Source organism: Somniosus microcephalus, chromosome 22 (assembly GCF_052327205.1).
Source record: "Somniosus microcephalus isolate GS21.2 chromosome 22, FLI_Smic_1.0, whole genome shotgun sequence".
NCBI classification, from domain to species: domain Eukaryota; kingdom Metazoa; phylum Chordata; class Chondrichthyes; order Squaliformes; family Somniosidae; genus Somniosus; species Somniosus microcephalus.
Genome location: NC_141008.1, coordinates 52,310,040 through 52,330,848, shown reverse-complemented (window position 1 = coordinate 52,330,848; position 20,809 = coordinate 52,310,040). Strand labels below are relative to the sequence as shown.

The window sequence follows — 20,809 nt, the reverse complement described above, 5'->3', positions numbered from 1 at the left end:
TTCCAGAGATGAGGGGATTGACTTATGAGGAAAGGTTGAGCAGGCTGGGCCTATACTCATTGGAATTTAGAAGAATGAAAGGTGATCTTATCGAAACATATAAGATACAGAGGGGGCTCGACAGGGTAGATGCAGAGAGGATGTTTCCCCTCATGGGGAAATCTAGAACTCGGGGGCACAGTCTCAGAATAAAGGGTCGCCCTTTTAGAACTGAGATGAGGAGGAACTTCTTCTCTCAGAGGGTCGTAAATCTGTGGAATTCTCTGCCCCAGAGAGCTGTGGAGGCTGGGTCATTAAATACATTTAAAGTGGAGACAGACAAATTTTTGCAAAATAAGGGAGTGAAGGGTTATGGGGAGCGAGCGGGGAAGTGGCTTTGAGCCCAAGATCAGCCATGATCTTATTGAATGTTGGAGCAGGCTCGAGGGGCCAAGTGGCCTATTCCTGCTCCTATTTCTTATGTTCTCATCTGCTGCTGAAACCCTCATCCATGCCGTTGTTACCTCTAGACTTGGACTATTCCAACACACTCCTGGCTAAACGTAGTAAAACGTCCCAAAGCGCTTCACAGGAGTGTTATCGAACAAAATTTGACACCGATCCACATAAGGATAAATTAGGGCAGGTGACCAATAGCTTGGTCAAAGAGGTAGGTTTTAAGGAGCATCTTAAAGGAGGATAGAGAGGCGGAGAGGTTTCGGCAGGGAATTCCAGAGCTTTGGGCTTTGGCAGCTGAAGGCACAGCCACCAATGGTGGAGCTATTAAAATCAGGGATACTCAAGAGGCTGGAATTAGAGAAGTGCAGATATCTCAGGGGGTTGTGGGGCTGAAGGAGATTACAGAGATAGGGAGGGGCAAAGCCATGGAGGGATTTGAAAATAAGTATGAGAATTTCAAAAATGGGGGCGTTTCTTTACCGGGAGCCAATCAGTTTAAGAGTCAGTGAAAATGCAACTGGAAGGTTCGGATAGTTGTTTCTATGCAGACGATCATTAGCTTACCAGAAAAAAGGTGGAAGCAAAATCCATTAAAAAGGCCAGTGGATAAATATTTAAAAATAAAAACAATTAAAAGGGTCAGGGGAATAGGACTAAGTGGATATCAGTTTCAACGTATTTGCACTTTTTGAGAGAAAGAAGTTATCCTCTTGCAATGTACAGGGAAATCATGTCTCCCTAAATTTTATTTTTGACAGGTGTCTTGTAACAGCTGTTAACATTGGGGAAATTTTAAGAGCAAGACTTGTGATCAGCTACAGTGACGTTTTAAACTCGTTATTATGAGTAATTTTCACGCCCAATGATTGACATAAAAATACTTGAGTTGGTAAAAGCATTTTGTAGTTTGGTGCTGAACCGTGAGAGACTTGGAACCACGATTCTTACAGAAAGAATGAAACAGTGGGGTTGGGGAAGGGAAAGGAAGGGGTGATGCAACTTTTATTCTTCAATTTCTAAAGCAAGTGCGAAGAGCAATGTCTTAATTCAACGCTTGGGACTTTTTGTTTCCCGTCGGATGAGATGAATGGCGGGACTCGCTGCGCGGAACGATTGTGGGCGCAGTGGTTCCTCGGCCGGACGGCGCGGAGGACGGGACGGCGAGCAAGATGGCGGCGGCCAGGGCGCTGAGGGCCGCGCTGGCCTCGGACGACGAGGAAGCGGCCTGGAAGGACGAGGAGATGTGCGTGGTGGGCATATTCGGCAAAACGTCGGAGCTGAGCGCGGAGAAACACGCCATCGTCAACACCCTGTGCGACAAGCCGGTCTTCCCGCTGTACCCGGGGCTCGGCGGCCGATGCCACCCGGGCAGCAACAACAACGACAGCAACAACCTGCTGCAGTGCTACTATCACCAGGACAGCAAGGTCCTCTACCTGCTGCTCACCGCCGTCTGTGACAACCAGCAGCTGCTGCAGGCCTGCAGGGCCTTGGCTGACGACGTCTGCCACGCCGAGGCCCACGAATTCTGGAAAGGGGAGGAGAAGCTCCACTGCATCCACCTGCTCTACCTCTTCTCCGTCTCCCACATCCTCCTGCTGGTCCACCCCACCTGCTCCTTCGACATCACTTACGACCGTCTCTTCCGAGCCCTGGACAGCCTCAGGCAAAAGGTCCTCCCCTACCTGAAGAGCGCGATTAAGGATTGCCCGGTAGGCAAGGAGTGGAGATTGAACTGCAGACCCTGCCCTCCGAGACTCCTCTTTATTTTCCAGCTGAATGGGGCGTTGAAGGTCGAGCCCAAGTGTCTAGACCCCTCCAACCTGGATAAACCCAAGAAGCACTCTCCTAAAAGGAGGCTCCAACATGCCCTGGAGGATCAGATCTACAGGATTTTCAGGAAGAGCAGAGTGCTGACCAACCAGAGCATTAACTGTTTGTTTACCGTCCCTGCCAACCAGGCATTTGTTTATGTGGTGGCTGGGCAGGGGGACGACCCCATTAGCATGTTGATCGGGCAGCTGAAAAATACCTGTGCCATCAGGGAGCACGAATCCCTCCCACTTTCTGGGTCACGGCGTTATCAGATGATGAGGCATGTCCGCCAGCCGTCTTTCATACTGGAAAGCAGCCTCAACAGCTCCAGCGGCCAGCTGGTGGACTGCACCTTGAAGGAGTTTCTGTGGCAACACGTGGAGCTGGTTCTGACTAAAAAGGGATTCGAGGATAGTGTCGGGAGGAACCCACAGCCATCACACTTTGAACTTCCAGCCTATAAAAATTGGCTGGCCGTGGCCTCAAAACTCTATGACGTGATGATAAGCGGGAAGGAAGAAGACCTCGGATTTCTTTCTGGGGATCTTTCCTCCAAGATACAGGGACAGCTGAAAGGGCTTGAAGGGTTTTTGGACGCGGATAATAAGTTTTCGGAAAACCGCTGCCAAAAGGCACTGCCTCTGGCTCACAGTGCCTACCAGTCCAATCTGCCCCACCATTACACCACCACTGTCCACAAGAACCAGTTGGCACAGGCCCTTCGTGTCTACAGTCAGCATGCCCGCGGACCAGCCTTCCAGAAGTACGCCATGCAGCTGCACGAAGACTGCTACAAGTTCTGGAGTAACGGGCACCAGTTGTGCGAAGAGCGGAGTTTAACGGATCAACACTGTGTTCACAAATTCCACCTGCTGCCTAAACCAGGTGAGCTGTAAATTTAGAGGCTTTCATCTTCAGGGGGAGGAAAAAGGTGAGAGAATTGAGTCAGTAAATTGCGCACGAATACGAACGCCCCACCCAGTTGTGGCAAAGTGATCGATCCTGACATTAAACTGCAATATTTATACTCTCAGGAGTATGCGACATGTAGTTCTACAAATTTATCAGCTTATTATTTTATAACCCAAGAAAAAGGCAAAAACTACATTCAGAAGGTTTGCACTACAGCAGGAAACCACGCGTCTAGATTTTTATTGAGGGTGGGATCAGTGTCAGCTGTAGTAATGACCCTGTGGTCAAATGCCTACTAATACTCACTCTGCAGGCTCATGAATGAGGAATAGACTATGGACATGTTAACCAGGGATCTACATCTTGTCAGGAGTCAGAACCTTCAGGCCAGGAGGGGAAGGGGAGTTTTGGGAAAGCAAGGTTATTACAAGGATCTCGGAAAAGTGTGCTGATGAGTTCCCTTCCTCTCCTTCCTCAGTATGCAAAGCTATTAATTTGTTTCCTTTCCGTTTTTACTGTCTCGTTTTTATTTCTTTATATTTTCCTCCCCATCCTCATTTCCTTTTCTAGTTCTCTAGTCTTCGTTCACACCTACTGTCCCTTGTTTGATCACATAATTTCTTGATCCCACAATCTCATTATCTGTCTCTGTCCCACTATCTCTGTGCATTGAATCAGCGTTGCGCTGAGAGGTGGTGTTTGGTGTTTACCAATCCTCATTGAAGTGACACTGCTCTGTAATTGCTATAGAGTGGCTTCACTTTTGTATAGCAGTGTGGATAAGCCTGCTTATATCGGCAAGAATCTGACTTCCAGTGTGTGCAGCATCAGAAAGATGGATACTAGTATACCACGCCATTATTGAGAACATAAGAACGTAAGAACATAAGAATTCAAAGCCGGAGTAGGTCATACGGCCCCTTGAGCCTGGTCTGCCATTCAGTAAGATCATGGTTGATCTTTGACCTCAGCTCCACTTTCCTGCCTGATCCATATATCCCTCGATTCCCCTAGAGTCCAAAAATCTATCGAACTCAGCCTTGAATATACTCAAAGACTCAGCATCCACAGCCCTCTGGGGTAAAGAATTCCAAAGATTCACAACCCTCTGATTGAAGAAATTCCTCCTCATCTCAGTCTTAAATGGGCGACCCCTTATCCTGAGACTATGCCCCCTAGTTCTAGACACTCCAGCCAGGGGGAAACAACCTCTTAGCATCTACCCTGTCAATCCTCCTCAGAATCTTATATGTTTCAATGAGATCACCTCTCATTCTTCTAAACTCCAGAGAGTATAGGCCCATTCTACACAATCTCTCTTAAAGTGTATTACGCCATGCACAATGTTGATTGTGGCATGTTACGCCCTATATGCTTAATGAAACTTAATGATAAACTATTGAAATAGGGAGACTCAAAGAAATACATATATTTAACTTTTTTTACAATTTCTGCAGTGTAACACAGTAAGGGTTTGGTCGTGTAGTGGTTCTAGCACTGTTACTAGCAGTGAGTTCAAATTTTATTGCAAGTAGTCAAATTGAATTCAATAACTCTGGTTATTTGTGGGTTTGCACCAGGAAACAAAAATTACCATAAAAGCCGCAGTTTTGTTCTAAAAACCAAACTGGTCTTTCAAGAGAGGGAACCTGCCCTCCCCCACCCGGTCCAACCTACACATAAGTCCAATCTCACGCTTATGCGGTTGGATCGTAATACCCTCTGAAGTGGCCTAGCAAGCCACGACATTTAGAGATGGGCGTAAATGCCGGCTTGGCAGCACGCAAAAGAAGAATGCAGCGGTAGCGTATGATATTTAAGCAGTTAAACATAGTGTTCCTAATGTTGTTAACATTTAAACGGTGCCAGGAGTCACCCGAGTCACGTCTGCATTATTATTAATTAATTATAGAGTAGAAGGTGTTGATATCTCATCATCCATACAAGGGAGACCAATTTCCAGAATCGTGGAAGTCTTGTGGACCCCCGGTTGACTGGGAGAGCAGAGGCTGAAGGCTCAACTAGTCATTAAATCTTGAGCTACTGAAGACCGAGCGTAGGGGATTGATAATGAAGACAAATGAACAGTACAGAAATTAGAAGAAGCACCAGAGCTATATCAAATTGGCAGCAAAAGTAGGACCTTAGGGAGGCCGAGACCCAGGAGATCACCCATCCCACAAAAGGGGAAGTCCCAGAAACTCTCGCCAGCGTCCTTTCCGCCAGGTATTTCCCACAAATATTTTTAATGAGCTTTATTGGGGGGGGGGGAAATGTGGGAGGGCAGAGCTGTGGAGCAGCATGTTGCAGTGCCAACATCTTGCATCACAGAGTCGAGGCAGTGATTCTCTGCATAAGTGAGTTGCGATTCTTAGTCACGGAGAGATGCTGAGTAAGGACCATGGGCGTTCCCTCGAGAGCAGAGGGACAGTCACTCCGGGCCGCTCGCACGCGCCACCTCTTGGCCGGTTGCAGAACAACACTGGCAAAAAGTCTTTGAAAACCGGTCGCACACTGGTGCTGGAAGCCTGAAATAAAAACCGAAAATGTTTTGGAAACACTCAGCAGCATCTGCGGAGAGAGAAACAGAGTTAAAGTTTCCAGGTCGATAAAAGTTTATCGAGGGAGGGAGTAAAACAAATTGTCAGGTGATCCTCTGCTGACGATTCTCTCCCTCGATAAATTATTTGCTCTTGTTATCCTGTTGGCGAGAGACTAGGAGAAATCCTCTCGCCCTACCAGGGCCGATGATGAACCAGCGTTATAGGCTGGCGATCCAGTGCAGAACTTGTTGGGAAGATGCTGTCTTTTGGATGAGGCGTTGAACCAAAGCCCCAATTTTCTGTCCCCGATGGTTCAGGGGAGCATTAACAACAGCACCTTGCATTTATATAGCGCCTTTAATGTAGTAAACGGTCCCGAGCTGCTTCACAGGAGCGACTATCAAACAAAATTAAGGAACTATTTAAAGAAGAGCAAGGGCTTAGTCCAGTCCTGGTCAAAATCTATTACTCAAACAATATTACCCCAAAAAAACCCGGATTACCAGTCATGCATATCATAGAATCATACAGCACAGAAGGAGGCCATTCGGCCCATCGTGCCTGTGCCGGCTCTTTGGTAGAGTGATCCAATTAGTCCCACTCCCCTGCTCTTTCCCCATAGCCCTGTAAATGTTTTCCCTTTTGAAAGTTACTATTGAATCTGCTTCCACCGCCCTTTCAGGCAGCGCATTCCAGATCACAACAACTCGCTGTGTAGAAAAAAAAATGTTTCCTCATGTCGCCTCTGGTACTTTTGCCAATCACCTTCAATCTGTGTCCTCTGGTTACCGACCCTCCAGCCACTGGAAACAGTTTCTCCTTATTTACTCTACCTAAACCCTTCATGATTTTGATCAAATCTCCTCGTAACCTCTCTGCTCCAAGGAGAACAACACCCAGCTTCTCCAGTCTCTCCACATAACTGAAGTCCCTCATCCCTGGTACCATTCTAGAAACTTCTCATTGGAGTTCGTGGGATGTTGCTGACTCTGAATGGAACTCACATTTGCCTACATTACAGTTGTTGCATCTCAAAAGTAATTAATTGCCTTTAAAGTGCTTTGAGGCATTTCAACTTGATGTGGTGCGCTATAACGCGTCATCATTAACCGAACCTGGATGCAATGTTCCCTATAAGCTGTGCGGTCGCGCAGCTCTCTGCCGGCGCCACGCAGCCCGGGACCGGCTATTGCAGTGCTAAAGTTCGCGTATGCACGAAACTGTGAACGGGCCGCGCAGACCCTTAAAGGGGCTGCGCGCACAAAAAAATTAGGGGGAATGTTGCCTGGGTGCATGTCTCCTTCTCCCCGATTGCCCATGGATTGAAGTACAACAATAATGAAATATCTAATGGTATTTGAATACACTTTTATTTGTGTGTGCCTGTCCATTTGCCTTTCTTTCTTGCAGGTGAAAAACCAGAGCCTGACAGGAATCCACCTGTGTTGTATCACAACAGCCGCGCTCGCTCCACCAGTTCTTGCAACTGCGGCCGCAGGCAAGCCCCTCGCGACGATCCCTTCGACATCAAGTCGGGCAATTACGATTTCTATCAGGTATGGCAGGAATTTCTACAGAAGAACATTTGGCCCTCCGAGCCTGCTCCGCCATTCAATAAGATCATGGCTGATCTTCTGCCTCATCGCCACTTTCCTGAACTATCCCCCATATCCCTTGATTCCCTTAATATTCAAAAATCTATCGATCTCTGTCTTGAATATACTCAACGACTGAGCCTCCACAGCCCTCTGGGGTAGAGAATTCCAAAGATTCACCAGCCTCTGAGTGAAGAAATTTCTCCATCTCAATCCTAAATGGTCGACCCCTTATTCTGAGACTGTGACCCCTGGTTCTAGACTCCCCAGCCAGGGGAAACATCCTCCCTGCGTCTACCCTGTCAAGCCCTGTAAAAATTTTGTATGCTTCAATGAGATCGCCTCTCATTCTTCTAAACTCTAGAGAATATAGGCCTAGTCTACTCAATCTCTCCTCATAGGACAATCCCCCCATCCCAGGAACCAGTCTAGTGAACCTTTGTTGCACTCCCTCTATGGCAAGTATATCCTTCCTTAGGTAAGGAGACCAAAACTGTGTACACTACTCCAGGTGTGGTCTCATCAGGGCCCTATATAATTGCAGTAAGACGTCTTTACACTTATACTCAAATCCTCATAATAAAGGCCAACATACCATTTGCTTTCCTAAATGCTTGCTGTACCTGCATGTTAACTTTTATTTAGTGATTTGTGTACAAGGACACCCAGGTCCCTCTGAACACCAACATTTCCCAATCTCTCACCATTTAAAAAATTCTCTGCTTTTCTATTTTTCTTACCAAGTGGATAACTTCACATTTCTCTACATTATGTTTTTGCCCACTCACTTAGCCTGTCTATATCCCCTTGAAGCCTCCTTGCATCCTCCTCATAACTTACATTCCCACCCAGCTTTGTATCATCAGCAAATTTGGATATATTACATTTGGTCCCCTCATCCAAATGTGGATTGTGAATAGCTGAGGCCCAAGCACTGATCCTTACGGTACCCCACTAATTACAGCCTGCCAACCTGAAAATGACCCGTCTATTCTTACTCTCTGTTTTCTGTCCGTTAACCAATCCTCAATCCATGCTAGTATATTACCCCCAATCCCACGAGCCCTAATTTTGTTCAATAACCTATTGTGTGGCAACTTATCGAATGCCTTCTGAAAATCCAAATACACCACATCCACTGGTTCCCCCTTATCTATTCTGCTAGTTACAACCTCAAAAAACTCTAACAGATTTGTCAAACACGATTTCCCTTTCATAAATCCGTGTTCACTTTGCCCACTCCTATTATTATTTTCTAAGTGCCCTGTTACCACGCCCTTAATAATAGATTCTAGCATTTTCCCTACTACTGATGTCAGGCTAACTGGCCTGTAGTTCCCCGTTTTCTCTCTCCTTCCTTAAATAGTGGGGTTACATTTGCTACCTTCCAATCCACGGGAACCGTTCTAGAATCTATGGAATTTTGGAAAATGACAACCAATGCATCCACTATCTCTGTAGCCAACTCTTTCAAAACCCTAGGATGTAGGCCATCAGGTCCAGGGGATTTATCGGCTTTCAGTCCCATTAATTCTCCAGTACTACTTTTTTACTAATACTAATATCTTTCAGTTCCTAATTCTTGCTAGACCCTTGGTTGTCCACTATTTCCAGGAAATTTTTTGCGTCTTCTTCCGTGAAGACAGACACAAAGTATTTGTTTAACTTCTCTGCCATTTCCTTATTCCCCATTATAATTTCTCCTGTCTCAGCCTGTAAGGGACCCACATTTACTTTCGCTAATCTTTTCCGTTTTACATACCTATAGAAGCTTTTACTGTCTGTTTTTATGTCTCTCGCTAGTTTACTCTCAAATTCTATTTTCCCTTTCTTTATCGTGGCAGATGCACTATAATGTGGATAAATGCGAGGTTATCCACTTTGGGGGTAAAAACAGGAGGGTAGATTATTATCTAAATGGCAATAGATTGGGAGATGGGGAAGTGCAGAGGGACCTGGGTGTTCTTGTGCACCAGTCACTGAAGGAGAGCATGCAGGTGCAACAGGCGATCAAGAAGGCAAATGGTATGTTGGCCTTCATATCAAGGGGGTTCGAGTATAGGAATAGGGATACCTTACTACAGCTGTACAAGGTGCTGGTGAGACCGCATCTGGAGTATTGTGTACAGTTTTGGTCGCCACATCTGCGGAAGGATGTTCTTGCCATGGAGGGAGTGCAACGGCGATTCACCAGGCTGATACCTGGAATGGCGGGAATGACCTACGAAGAGAGATTAAATAGTTTGGGCTTGTACTCACTGGAGTTTAGAAGATTGAGAGGGGATCTCATCGAAACATATAAAATTATGGCAGGCCTGGACAGGCTGAATTCAGAGAGAATGTTTCCAATGGCCGGGGAGCACAGAACCAGGGGCCACAGTCTAAAAATAGCGGGCAAATCATTTAAAACAGAGATGAGGAAGAATTTCTTCACTCAAAGAGTGGTGAGCCTGTGGAATTCCCTGCCACAGAGGGCTGTGAAGGCTAATTCAATAAATATTTTCAAGAGAGAATTGGATATATTTCTGAAGGCTAAGGGGATTAAGGGTTACGGAGAAAAGGCGGGGACGGGGTACTGAACTGGTAAGATCAGCTATGATCTCAGACGAAGATCAGCCATGATCTCATTGAATGGCGGAGCAGGCTCGAAGGGCCGAATGGCCTACTCCTGTTCCTATCTCTATGTTTCTATGTTTATCAATTTCTTGGTCCTCCTTTGCTGAATTCTAAAATCCTCCCAATCCTCAGGCATACTACTTTTTGGCAGCATTATAAGCCTCTTCCTTTGATCTAATACTATCCTGTGGGATTTTTGTGCCTTAAAGGAATGTATATTTGTTGTAAATTATGTATGAATTCTTTAAATGCTAGCCATTGCTCGCCCTCTGTCATACCTTCTAATGTGGTTTCCCAATCTACCTTAGCCAACTCACCCCTCATACCTACGTAGTTTGGTTTGTTTAGATTTAAGACCCTAGTTTTTGGATATAACTAAGTCACTTTCAAACTCAATATAAAATTCTATCATATTCTGGTCACTCTTCCCTAAAGGCCCCTTTACTATAAGGTTATTAATTTACCCTCTCTCGTATACTAGATCTCAATACTAGATCTAAAATAGCCTGTTCCCCAGTTGGTTCCTCAACATACTGATCTAGAAAACTATCTTGCATACATTCTATGAATTTGTCCTCCACACTATTACTGCAAATTTGGTTTGCCCAGTCTATATGTAGATTAAAGTCCCCCATGATTACTGTATTACCCTTGTTACACGCGCCTCTAATTTCCTGATTTATACTCTGCCCTACATAACACCTACTGTTTGGGGGCCTATAAACAACTCCCACCAATGTTTTCTGCCCCTTGCTGTTTCTTAGCTCCATCCAAACTGATTCTACTTCTTGATTTTCAGAGCTAAGATCCTTTCTCTCCACTGTTTTTATCCCATCCTTTATTATCAGGGCTACCCCTCCTTTTCAATTTTGCCTATCTCTTCTAAAAGTTACAGGCAAAAAAGTTACATATTACAGGCAGACCTAGGGTGTTTGTGGCCAAACGGGCAAATATCTTTGTGATTATTGTGTCAGTGCAACTTCTTTCTCCAGTGACTTGCAACACTTTCTTTCCTGTTGTAATGGTGGAAATAAATGGGGAGAAATTCTGATAGAGTAATATGCCTGGGAGCGGGTCTGCTCTTTTGAGCTGGGCGTCATACTTGGAATCCGTTTGCTATAGAATGGACACAGAAATATAAAAGAAAAACCTGCATTTCTATAGTGCCTTTCACAGGATGTCCCAAAGCGCTTTACAGCCAATGAAGTATATTTGAAATGTAGTCACTGTTGTAATGTAGGAAATGCACCAGCCAATTTGCACACAGCAAGATCCCACAAACAATGAGCAATGAGCTCATGACCGGATATTCTGTTTTCACGATGTTGGTTGAGGGATGAATGTTTGCCAGACACCGAGGAGAACTCCCCTGCTCCTCTTCAAATAGTGCCAAGGGATCTTTTCCGTCCACATGAGAGGGCAGATGGGGCCTCGGTTTAACATCTCATCCGAAAGGCAGCACCTCTGACAGTGCAGCGCTCCCTCAGTAGAGCACTGGAGTGTCAGCCTGGATTATGTGCTCGGGTCCTGGAGTGGGACCTGAATCCACAAGCTTCTGACTCGGAGACAGACGAGTGTACTACCACTGAGCCAAGGCTGATACCCAAACCCATAGTGTCCGTTTGGCTCAGTTGATCACGTTCTCGTTTCAGGCAAAAGGTTGTGGGTTCAAGCCCCACTCCAGAACTTGAGCAGGTGGTCCAAGCTGACATTTTCATACAGTACTGAGAGAGGGCTGTACTGTCCAAGGTGCCGTCCTTCAGAGGAGATCCTATGCCAATGCCCCTTCAGGTGGCTCAGGTGAATGTTAAAGATCTCGTAGCAATCATCAAAGAAGAATGAGGAGTTCTCCCAGTGTCCTTGCTCATCATTTATCTCTCAACCAACACAGATTAACAGGTCATTCATCTCATTGCTGTCTGTGTGCAGAATGGTTGTCATGTTTATTCACCTAACAACAGTAACTTGCACAACGTGAGTAGTTCTACATGAAGCACTCTGGGACACTTCCGAGAGGTATAATAAGGTGCCATATAAACGCAAGATTTTTGCCTGAAAGCTCGTCACAGGTATTGTACAGAACTTTTAACTACGCAAAAAAAGTCAACTTCTATTTATACAACATTCTTCACTTTGGAAATATGTCTCTAAATGCTTTCTGGGATGGAGAATAACATTTTTCAAAACCTCTAAGTCTTTTTGCCTTCTCTGCTCTAGCGCAAACTGTCCCAGTATCCCAAGTCTCTCATAACTATAGTTTCACATCCCTGACATCCTGGTGAATCTACACTGTGTGATCGTTGAATAATAACATAGAGGAATATCAGCAACAACAATTTGTATTTATATAGCGCCTTTAACGTAGTAAAACGTCCCAAGGCGCTTCACAGGAGTGTTATAAGACAAAAAATTTGACACCGAGCCACATAAGGAGAAATTAGGGCAGGTAACCAAAAGCTTGGTCAAAGAGGTAGGTTTTAAGGAGCGTCTTAAAGGAGGAAGGAGAGGTTTAGGCAGGGAATTCCAGAGCTTAGGGCCTTGGCAACAGAAGGCACGGCCACCAATGGTTGAGCGATTTATAATCAGGGATGCTCAAGAGGCCAGAATTAAAGGAGCACAGATATCTCTGGGGGTTGTGGAGCTGGAGGAGATTGCGGAGATAGGGAGGGGCGAGGCCATGGAGGGATTTGAAAACAAGGATGAGAATTTTGAAATCGAGGCATTGCTTAACCGGGGGCCAATGTAGGTCAGCGAGCACAGGGGTGATGGGTGAACGGGACTTGGTGCGAGTTAGGAAACGGGCTTTGGATGACCTCAAGATTATGTAGGGTAGAACGTGGGAGGCCAGGCACGAGTGCGTTGGAATAGTCAAGTCTAGAGGCAACAAAGGCATGGATGAGGGTTTCAGCAGCGGATGAGCTGAGGCAAGGGCGGAGACGGGCAACGTTACGAAGCTCATTTCAGGGTCAAATATGATACTAAGGTTGCGAACTGTGTGGTTCAGCCTCAGACAGATGTTAGGGAGAGGGATGGAGTTAGTGGCTAGGGAACGAAGTTTGTGGCCAATGGTGGAATGACGAAAATTGGGGTTGTGCAAGATGCTAGAATTGGAGGAGCGCAGAGATCTCGGGAGGGGGGGGTGCTTGTGGGGCTGGAGGAGGTTACAGAGATGGGGAGGGGTGAGGCCGTGGAGAGATTTGAAAACAAGGATGAGACTGTTAAAATCGAGACGTTACCAGAACGGGAGCCAATATGTGGCATGGGAGCACAGGGAGGGGGTGAAGGGTGAATAGGACTCGGTGCGAGTTAGGATACGGGCAGCCGAGTTTTGGATCTAAACGTTGCAGAGTGTACTCGAATGCGAGATGTGGGGAAATTGGATCGTCTGACTTTCTGTTTTTGCAGCTTCAGGAGGAGAAATGCTGCGGGAAGCTCGAGCGCTTCTATTTTCCCATCTTCCAACCGAGCACTCCCGACCCTGCTCCAGCCAAGAACGATTCCACCACGTCTTCGCTGCCCCCGCAGGAGGGAGAAGGAGAGAAAATGAAAGAAAAAGAGGCCCAGACCCAGGGAGAGAGCACCAGCCTCAGTTTGGCCCTCAGTCTTGGACAGTCCACGGACAGTCTGGGTACGTTTCCCCCCGACCCCCATGCAGGGGGGGATAACCCTGACGCCCACGGCCAGGGAGGGGAAGCTAAACCGGAAAAGCGGCCCAGTATTGTGGATCGGCAGGTGTCAACGGTGGAATATCTGCCCGGCATGTTAAATTCCAGTTGTCCGAAGGGACTTTTGCCTAAATTTTCTAGTTGGTCCTTTGTCAAGCTGGGCCCTTCCAAAGCTTACAACTTTCACAGGGGCCTGGACCAGAGCGGCTTCATACCGGGGACTAACTACCTGATGCCCTGGGACATCGTCATCAAGACCAGGTCTGAGGACGAAGTGGACATGGACAGTAATTCCTGGCCGGCCCCCAACAAGTCCGTGCCGGCCAAGCGGGCCAGCTCGGTGATCGGCCGAGGCAGGCGGAGGGATGACGTCGCTCGGGCGTTTGTCGGCTTCGAGTACGAGGACTCGCGGGGTCGCAGGTTCATGTGCTCGGGCCCAGAAAAGATCATGAAGGTGATGGGGAGCGGGCCAAAAGAGTCCGCCATCAAAGCCCTCTCCTCGGACATGCCCCTGTACATCCTGTCGCCGTCCCAGGGCCGAGGACTCAAGCCGCACTATGCCCAGCTCACGAGGCTGTTTATTGTGGTTCCTGATGCCCCGTTACAGATCATCCTCACGCCGCAGGTAAGATTCCAGCTCCTAAAATGTTTATCTGTGTCCTGCGGGTTTGTCAGACGGCAATCTACCTGAAATCTAAAGAGCAATAAAAGTGGAGGAGTGATTTGAAAGTGGAAGTTCAATTGACGGGTTTGAGATGATCTTCTGAATCATTAAAGTGAAACTTGAGCTGTTTATAACTTATGTTAAGGTCTGAGGTTAGATCACTTTAATCACTCCCTGATCTGTTGATAACACATGCTTGTTTCAGTTTCATTCAGTTTTTATGCCAAGACCAGCTGTCAGTGCAGGCACTGATTGTCCATCATGTCCTTGATTTTTTTTATATTGCTGGCAATCGAGAAAATAACAAATTGCAGACATTGTTGTCATTAGAGCAGCCTGCTGTTGCTAGGGTTTCAAAAAGGCATCATGTTGAGTGTGTGAAATTTGCATGGTACGTCCATTTGAGCTGGGAAATATACCCAGCAGTCGAGTTATCAGATGTGCCCTTCCAAATCTGCATTGTGTCTGGAGAGAGGAGTTCGAGTGACATAATACAAGAGCGAAGTAGTTGTGGGAACAAGTCTGCTACTCTAATGATGGGGACAATTTGAGGTGATGAGTTTAGAGTGTCGCACAAGAAATATATTGGTGTAATATTAAAGAGTCTTGGCTTAAGTGCAATATTAAACTGTCCACAGTAAGTTGATGAATATAATTATTTTTAAATACAGATGGTGATAGAATTGGTACAGAAACTTCAGACTGTTTTTCAGACTGGAGGATGGTAGACAGTGGTGTTCCCCAAGGGTCAGTGCTGGGGCCACTGCTTTTTTTGATATATATATAAATGACCTGGATATTGGAATACAGAGTAGAATTTCTAAATTTGCCAATGACACCAAACTTGGGGGTGTGGCAATCAGTGATGATATCAATCGACTGCAACAGGACATAGAAAGGCTAGCAGAATGGGCAGACAAGTGGCAGATGGAATTTAATACAGAGAAGTGTGAGGTGATGCATTTTGGCAGAAGGAACAGGGAGAGGCAATATACACTTAATGGCACAGTTTTAAAGAGTGTACAGGGACAGAGGGACCTGGGAGTTAATGTGCATAGATCCCTGAAGGTGGCAGAACATATTGAGAGAGTGGTTAACAAAGCATATGGGATCTTGGGCTTCATAAATAGAGGTATTGAGTACAAAAGTAGAGGTTATGCTGAACCTTTATAAAGCGCCGGTTAGGCCAGGCTGGAGTATTGCGTTCAGTTCTTATCACCATACTTTAGGAAGGATGTGAAGGCCCTTGAGAGGGTGCAGAGGAGATTTACCAGAATGGTTCCGGGGATGGGGGATCTTGGCTACAAGGACAGTTTAGAGAAGCTGGATTTGTTTTCATTAGAACAAAGGAGGTTGCGGGGTGATTTGATAGAGGTGTACAAGATTATGCCGGGTTTGAATAGGCTAGACGGGGAAAGGCTGTTCCCACTAGTTGATGGTACAAGGACTAGGGGACACAGATTTAAGGTTTTGGGCAAGAGATACAGGGGGGATGTGAGGAAAACTTTTTTACGCAGCGAGTGGTGAGGACCTGGAACTCGCTACCGACGGAAGTGGTGGAAGCGGAGACACTCAATGTTTTCAAGAGGAGACTGGATAGGCACTTGAGGGAAATAAACTTACAGGGCTACGGGGATAGAGCGGGGGAATGGGACTGACTGGATTGCTCTACAGAGAGCCGGCTCGGACTGGATGGGCCGAATGGCCTCCTTCTGTGCCGTTATGACTCTATAAGTCATGCTGCAGAATCACCTAGTGGCCGGAGCTTCGAGCTGCATTGTGACAGTTGACATAACATAATTGAATGGGAAATGTTGACATAGCAATTTACAATGGGAAATGTTGACATAAAATGGTGACCAAAAGTTACACCTTCGGCATATGATTTTTAATAATATATAGATATTGGTAAGACATGTAAAATACACTTGCTGGCAACATTGAGGTACATTAGGAAGCATTGCGTATGAGTGAATGTTTTAAAAATCTTTGAAAATAATGGCTGGAGATGCATTAAAATCACAGCAGGGGCCTTAATATTCATAGCAAGCCTGTGAAGATTAGAGCTGTGTGTGTAATGAAATCCTTGATCCTTCTCGGCTTCCACCCAAAGGGATTAACAATTGTGAAGTTGTTCAAATATGTTTATTGTGAAATAACCTGCAGTTGATTAACGGGCGATTGCATGTCCCACGTATGTTATGAAACGCTAAATGAATATTATTGGGCCCCCTGTACAACGATCAGTAGGCAAACCTTATCCAAATTAGGCAGTTTCCCATTAATAGGTAAGCATTTACATTCTTAATCCTTTATAGTGAACATCAGGTTTGCTTAGAATTACCATCTCTTTAGAATATAGTATTTTAGAATGTCAGTTCTATGTTTCCTCTCCCCTGACTTAGAGGGGAGTGTGCTACCACTGAACTAAGGTGCCAGCTATGGCTCAGACGGTAGCACTCTTCCCCTCTGAATCAGAACGTCATTGATTCAAGCCCCACTCCCGAGACTTGAGCCCATAATCCGGGCTGACGCTTCAGTGCAGTACTGAGGGAATGCTGCACTATCGGAGGTGCTGTCTTTTGGATGAGCTGTTAAAGCCAAAGGCCCCGTCTCCCCCCTCGGGTGGACGTAAAAGACCTCACGGCACTATTCGAAGAAGAGTTGGAGAGTTCTAGCCAGTGTCCTGACCAATATATTTATCTCTCAACCAACATCACTGACACAGATTATCTGGTCATTTATCTCATTGCTGTTTGTGGGACTTTGCTGTGCGCAAATTGGCTGAAGGATGAGTTTTGCTGGTCATAATGGTGACGTTGGAGGAAATACTTGCCACGGGTTGAGGAGGCTTAGACAGAGTATAATGTTGGCGGCATCTGCAGAAATATTTGTGAATTGAACCATACTTTTTGTGATGGGCGAAGGGTGGTGGATGACTTGGAGGAAGAATGATGAGTTCGGGGGCAGGCTACGTCCTTTGGAATGTAGTTGAGATTTTATTTGGAAAGGTGAGACGCCCTCATCAAGATCTGGATTGCGCTGCCTGAAAGGGTGGCAGAAGCAGATTCAATAGTAACTTTCCAAAGGGAATTGGATAAATACTTGAAAAGGAAAAATTTGAAGGGCTATGAGGAAAGAGCAGGGAAGTGGGACTAATTGGAGAGCTGGAGAGCATGATGGTCCGAATGGCCTCCTTCTGTGCTGTACAAAGCTTTTACGTCCACCTGAGAGGGCAGACAGGGGCCTCGGTTTAACGTCTCGTCCGAAAGACGGCACTTCCAACAGTGCGGCACTCCCTCGGTACTGCACTGAGAGCGTCAGCCTGGATTATGTGCTCAAGTCTCTGAAGTGGGAATTGAACCCGTGACCTTCAGCGGCGAGAGCGCTATCCACTGAGCCACGACTGACAGCCTATGTTCATTGTTGCAGTAGGGTCAGAGAATCCCCATTCTATGAACAATTTCAGTGTGGCAATTCTTTTTTTAAATTTGTAAATGTAAGAATTCAGGTTTTTTTTCCAGTTAGATTGAATTTCCCTTTACCTTGCAGGTTCAGCCCGGACCCCCACCATGCCCCGTGTTTTACCCCGAGAAGCAGGAAATATCTGTGCCACCGGATGGACTCTGGGTGCTCCGCTTCCCCTATGCCTACGTCACGGACCGTGGACCCTGCTTCCCCCCGAAAGAAAACCAGCCGCTGATGAGTTATCGGGTGCAACGGGGGATCCTTAAGGCTGTCCCACAGTGATGATGCTTTAGTAACTACACGATGCTCTTTATAAAAAAATTTAAAAAAATCCTTCCTCTTTCCCCTCATCTCCGTCTTTGCAGCCAGAGAGAGATGGGACGGATCGAATGTCGGACTGACCCAAACCAACAATTGTGGTTGAACCGAAAGCTCTCCTCGGTTATGTGAATCCTTTCCTCGCCATAACCGGCCCGGAGTGCCTGCAGAATCAGTTAGCAAAAAGCAGTCGCACCTTTTCTGACTGAACGGATTAAGGACTCCAGTCAAAACAGAGCCCAAGACCGTAAGGACTTCCCACTGCAGCATTCCTGACACTCTATGACTGTGCACACCCTGGTAAAATGTGATGTAATCGATTTCAGTCGAGCTTTGCCTTTGGTTGCATGAGGGAAAATCCACACTTTGCAAAGTGCCCTCTTCCTGTCATGTGATGTGAAGTCTTGCGGCAATACCTGGAGGCCCACTGACAGTCAGTGGTTGATGATGCAGCCTCAAAAGAGAAAGCTCGTGATTAAAAGAGGGCCCGTGGGTTTTAATTAGGGGTTCTAATGACTACATAACCTCATCTAAACCCTCAACTGCACTGCAGCCTCCGGTGACTGCTTCCCGTCATCCTTTAGTCTCTCTTGGCAGCCTTTACCCGGGTACATAAAAGTGAGTTTGGGTAGCAGTGAACACTTTAATTTTTGTCTGGTATCCTGTTAAGTCTATTGTGGTGCTGCCAGTTACTAAAAGCAGTTTTGTCAGCTGATAGCTCCCTGCAGTGCAGCCTGTTATATTTTTACATTGGTGTCTGTGCACGTATCAGTTCCGATTGGTAAATTGCATTTGAACATTTACACTATGGTAGTTGTTAAATAGTCCCATGCCAAATACATTGTGTTTGCCTTCAAAATGCCCCCGGGGATTATGAGTATCTTCGCTTTCGGCTATTGTTGGGTGAGTCTGATAATGCAGTGTTGAGAGTTCTTTATTTTAAAATAAAGCGATTAAGCTCTCCTGATGGGCTAGTGGGTAACGGTGCTGCCCAGCGTAGTGCTAAATTGGACAGACCAAGAGGTCCCAGGTTCGGGTTAGACAATTTTAGCCCTCTGCCCTCCTGAGTTAGGAAAGTGGGGGGTGGGAGGGTGAAATCAGCCACAGTTCCTGTTCCTGATCGATGCTGGAAAGTGCCCATGTGTGTGGACACTGTGAGCCGGATTGGGCTTGGTTGAGGTGCTCTCCGTGGTCAAAAAGCCTCACCGTCTGGGCTGATGCAGGAAGAGTGGTGACTTGAGTGAGGTACCAGGGAGCTCCTGCTGCATGTGGAACAGTATCCCAGCACAAGGCAAGCAGGCTTAGAAAGGAAGGGATAAAACGGGGAGGAATTATCCCAGCAGGTGACTAAATGCAAATTTTTTATTGTATATTTTTTTCTTTCACTTTTTAATGTTCCTAAAAATATAACGCCCTCTCCTCCATGAACAGTTGAGTATCTCGGGGCAAAGTGTTCCTCGGGTTGGCTGTTACTGGGTCCCAACAGCATGCTGATCGGCTCCTGATAGAGGTCTGATACCAATACAGGTAATAGCTACAGAGTGACGACTCAAAGTGTTTGAACTTGGATTTTGAGTTGTGAAATTAATTGGAGCCTGGCTCAGATGGAAAACGTTTAGGTGTCATAACGGGTGACACTAATTTGTTTTCACTAATGCTGTCGAGGAGTTGCACTGATGGGTCTTCTCCGGGCCAGTGGATACAAGTCAGTTGTAGGAAAAAAAAGTGTCCCTAATTTAACAAGCCCTGCTCTGGGGGACCAGTGCGAGAAATGATGATAAAATGGCCAATTTGGCGGTGTGGCGATTGTGACTCTCCATTCGCGTCCCCAAGAAGTGTGGAGTGTGGCGGCAGACTGACCATGTCTGCCAGCTATGTTTGGTGATGAGGTTTATCTCTTTTTTTAAAGGACCTTTGCTGTCTCGTGTCCTGGAGTGAGTTTTACCCTTGAGATTATGGTGGAGAGGTCCGACTGCGCTAATTTGCTTTTGTGGCCAAGAGGGAAGGTCTGAATCTGAAAGAAGGAGGGAGATGGGTCAGGGGGAGGTAGATGGAGGTGTTGAGCGCGCTCTGAGAAATTCACTTTATGTGCGGTGTTCTTAGTGTTGTCGAAGATTTAATGTTAACACAACCTCCTGATGGTTGTAAATTGCACCTCATGGCTTAAGTTATCAATTCTCACTTTACAAACCCAAAATTAAAACAGTTGCAAAAATCTACAAGTGCATTGCCTTTTATTTAATTTATTACCTGTTCTTCCTGCAGATGAATCTGGCACAGCTGATAGGCTGCTAAGCCCCTCCAAAGCAGACTAAATTCTGCTAATTAGGAGTGTGATTAACAGTGGCTCACCAGTGCTCCTGTGCAGTGCAACACATGGTGATGGAACTTGGGTTTGCCTCCTCAGAAATGCACTGGGGGGTGGGTGCAGAGTCCATGCAAAGCAGAAAGTCCCAAGTTTAGTGGCTGAATTGGCTAACCTTGTGTGGGCTAGCAGTAGCGAACCTTGAACAGTTTACGAATGTAATCCAAACTACTGAATGAGTCTTATTAAGCATTTACTATATATTTAATAATCAATATAGTTTATAAAAGTACAAAAACAAAACACTGCGGATGCTGGAAATCTGAAATAAAAACAGGAAATGTTGGAAATACTCAACAGGTCGGGCAGCATCTGTGGAGAGGGAAACAGTTAACGTTTCAGGTCAATGACCTTTCGTCAGAACTAGATTCTAAGTAGTTAGAAACAGTTTCTAAGTAGGTGGATTGCCT

The 20,809-nt window shown here is 46.1% G+C and overlaps 1 protein-coding gene across 1 annotated transcript; it reads left to right on the top strand.

Annotated features, from left to right (window-relative positions):
- Positions 1-1,411: 1,411 nt before the first annotated feature.
- Positions 1,412-20,256, top strand: smg8 (SMG8 nonsense mediated mRNA decay factor). The gene is made up of 4 exons (XM_085964727.1): positions 1,412-3,138; positions 7,119-7,264; positions 13,325-14,209; positions 17,801-20,256. The coding sequence occupies exons 1-4, from the start codon at positions 1,608-1,610 to the stop codon at positions 17,996-17,998; spliced, it is 2,760 nt and encodes a 919-aa protein (XP_085820853.1). The 5' UTR covers positions 1,412-1,607; the 3' UTR covers positions 17,999-20,256.
- Positions 20,257-20,809: the final 553 nt, after the last annotated feature.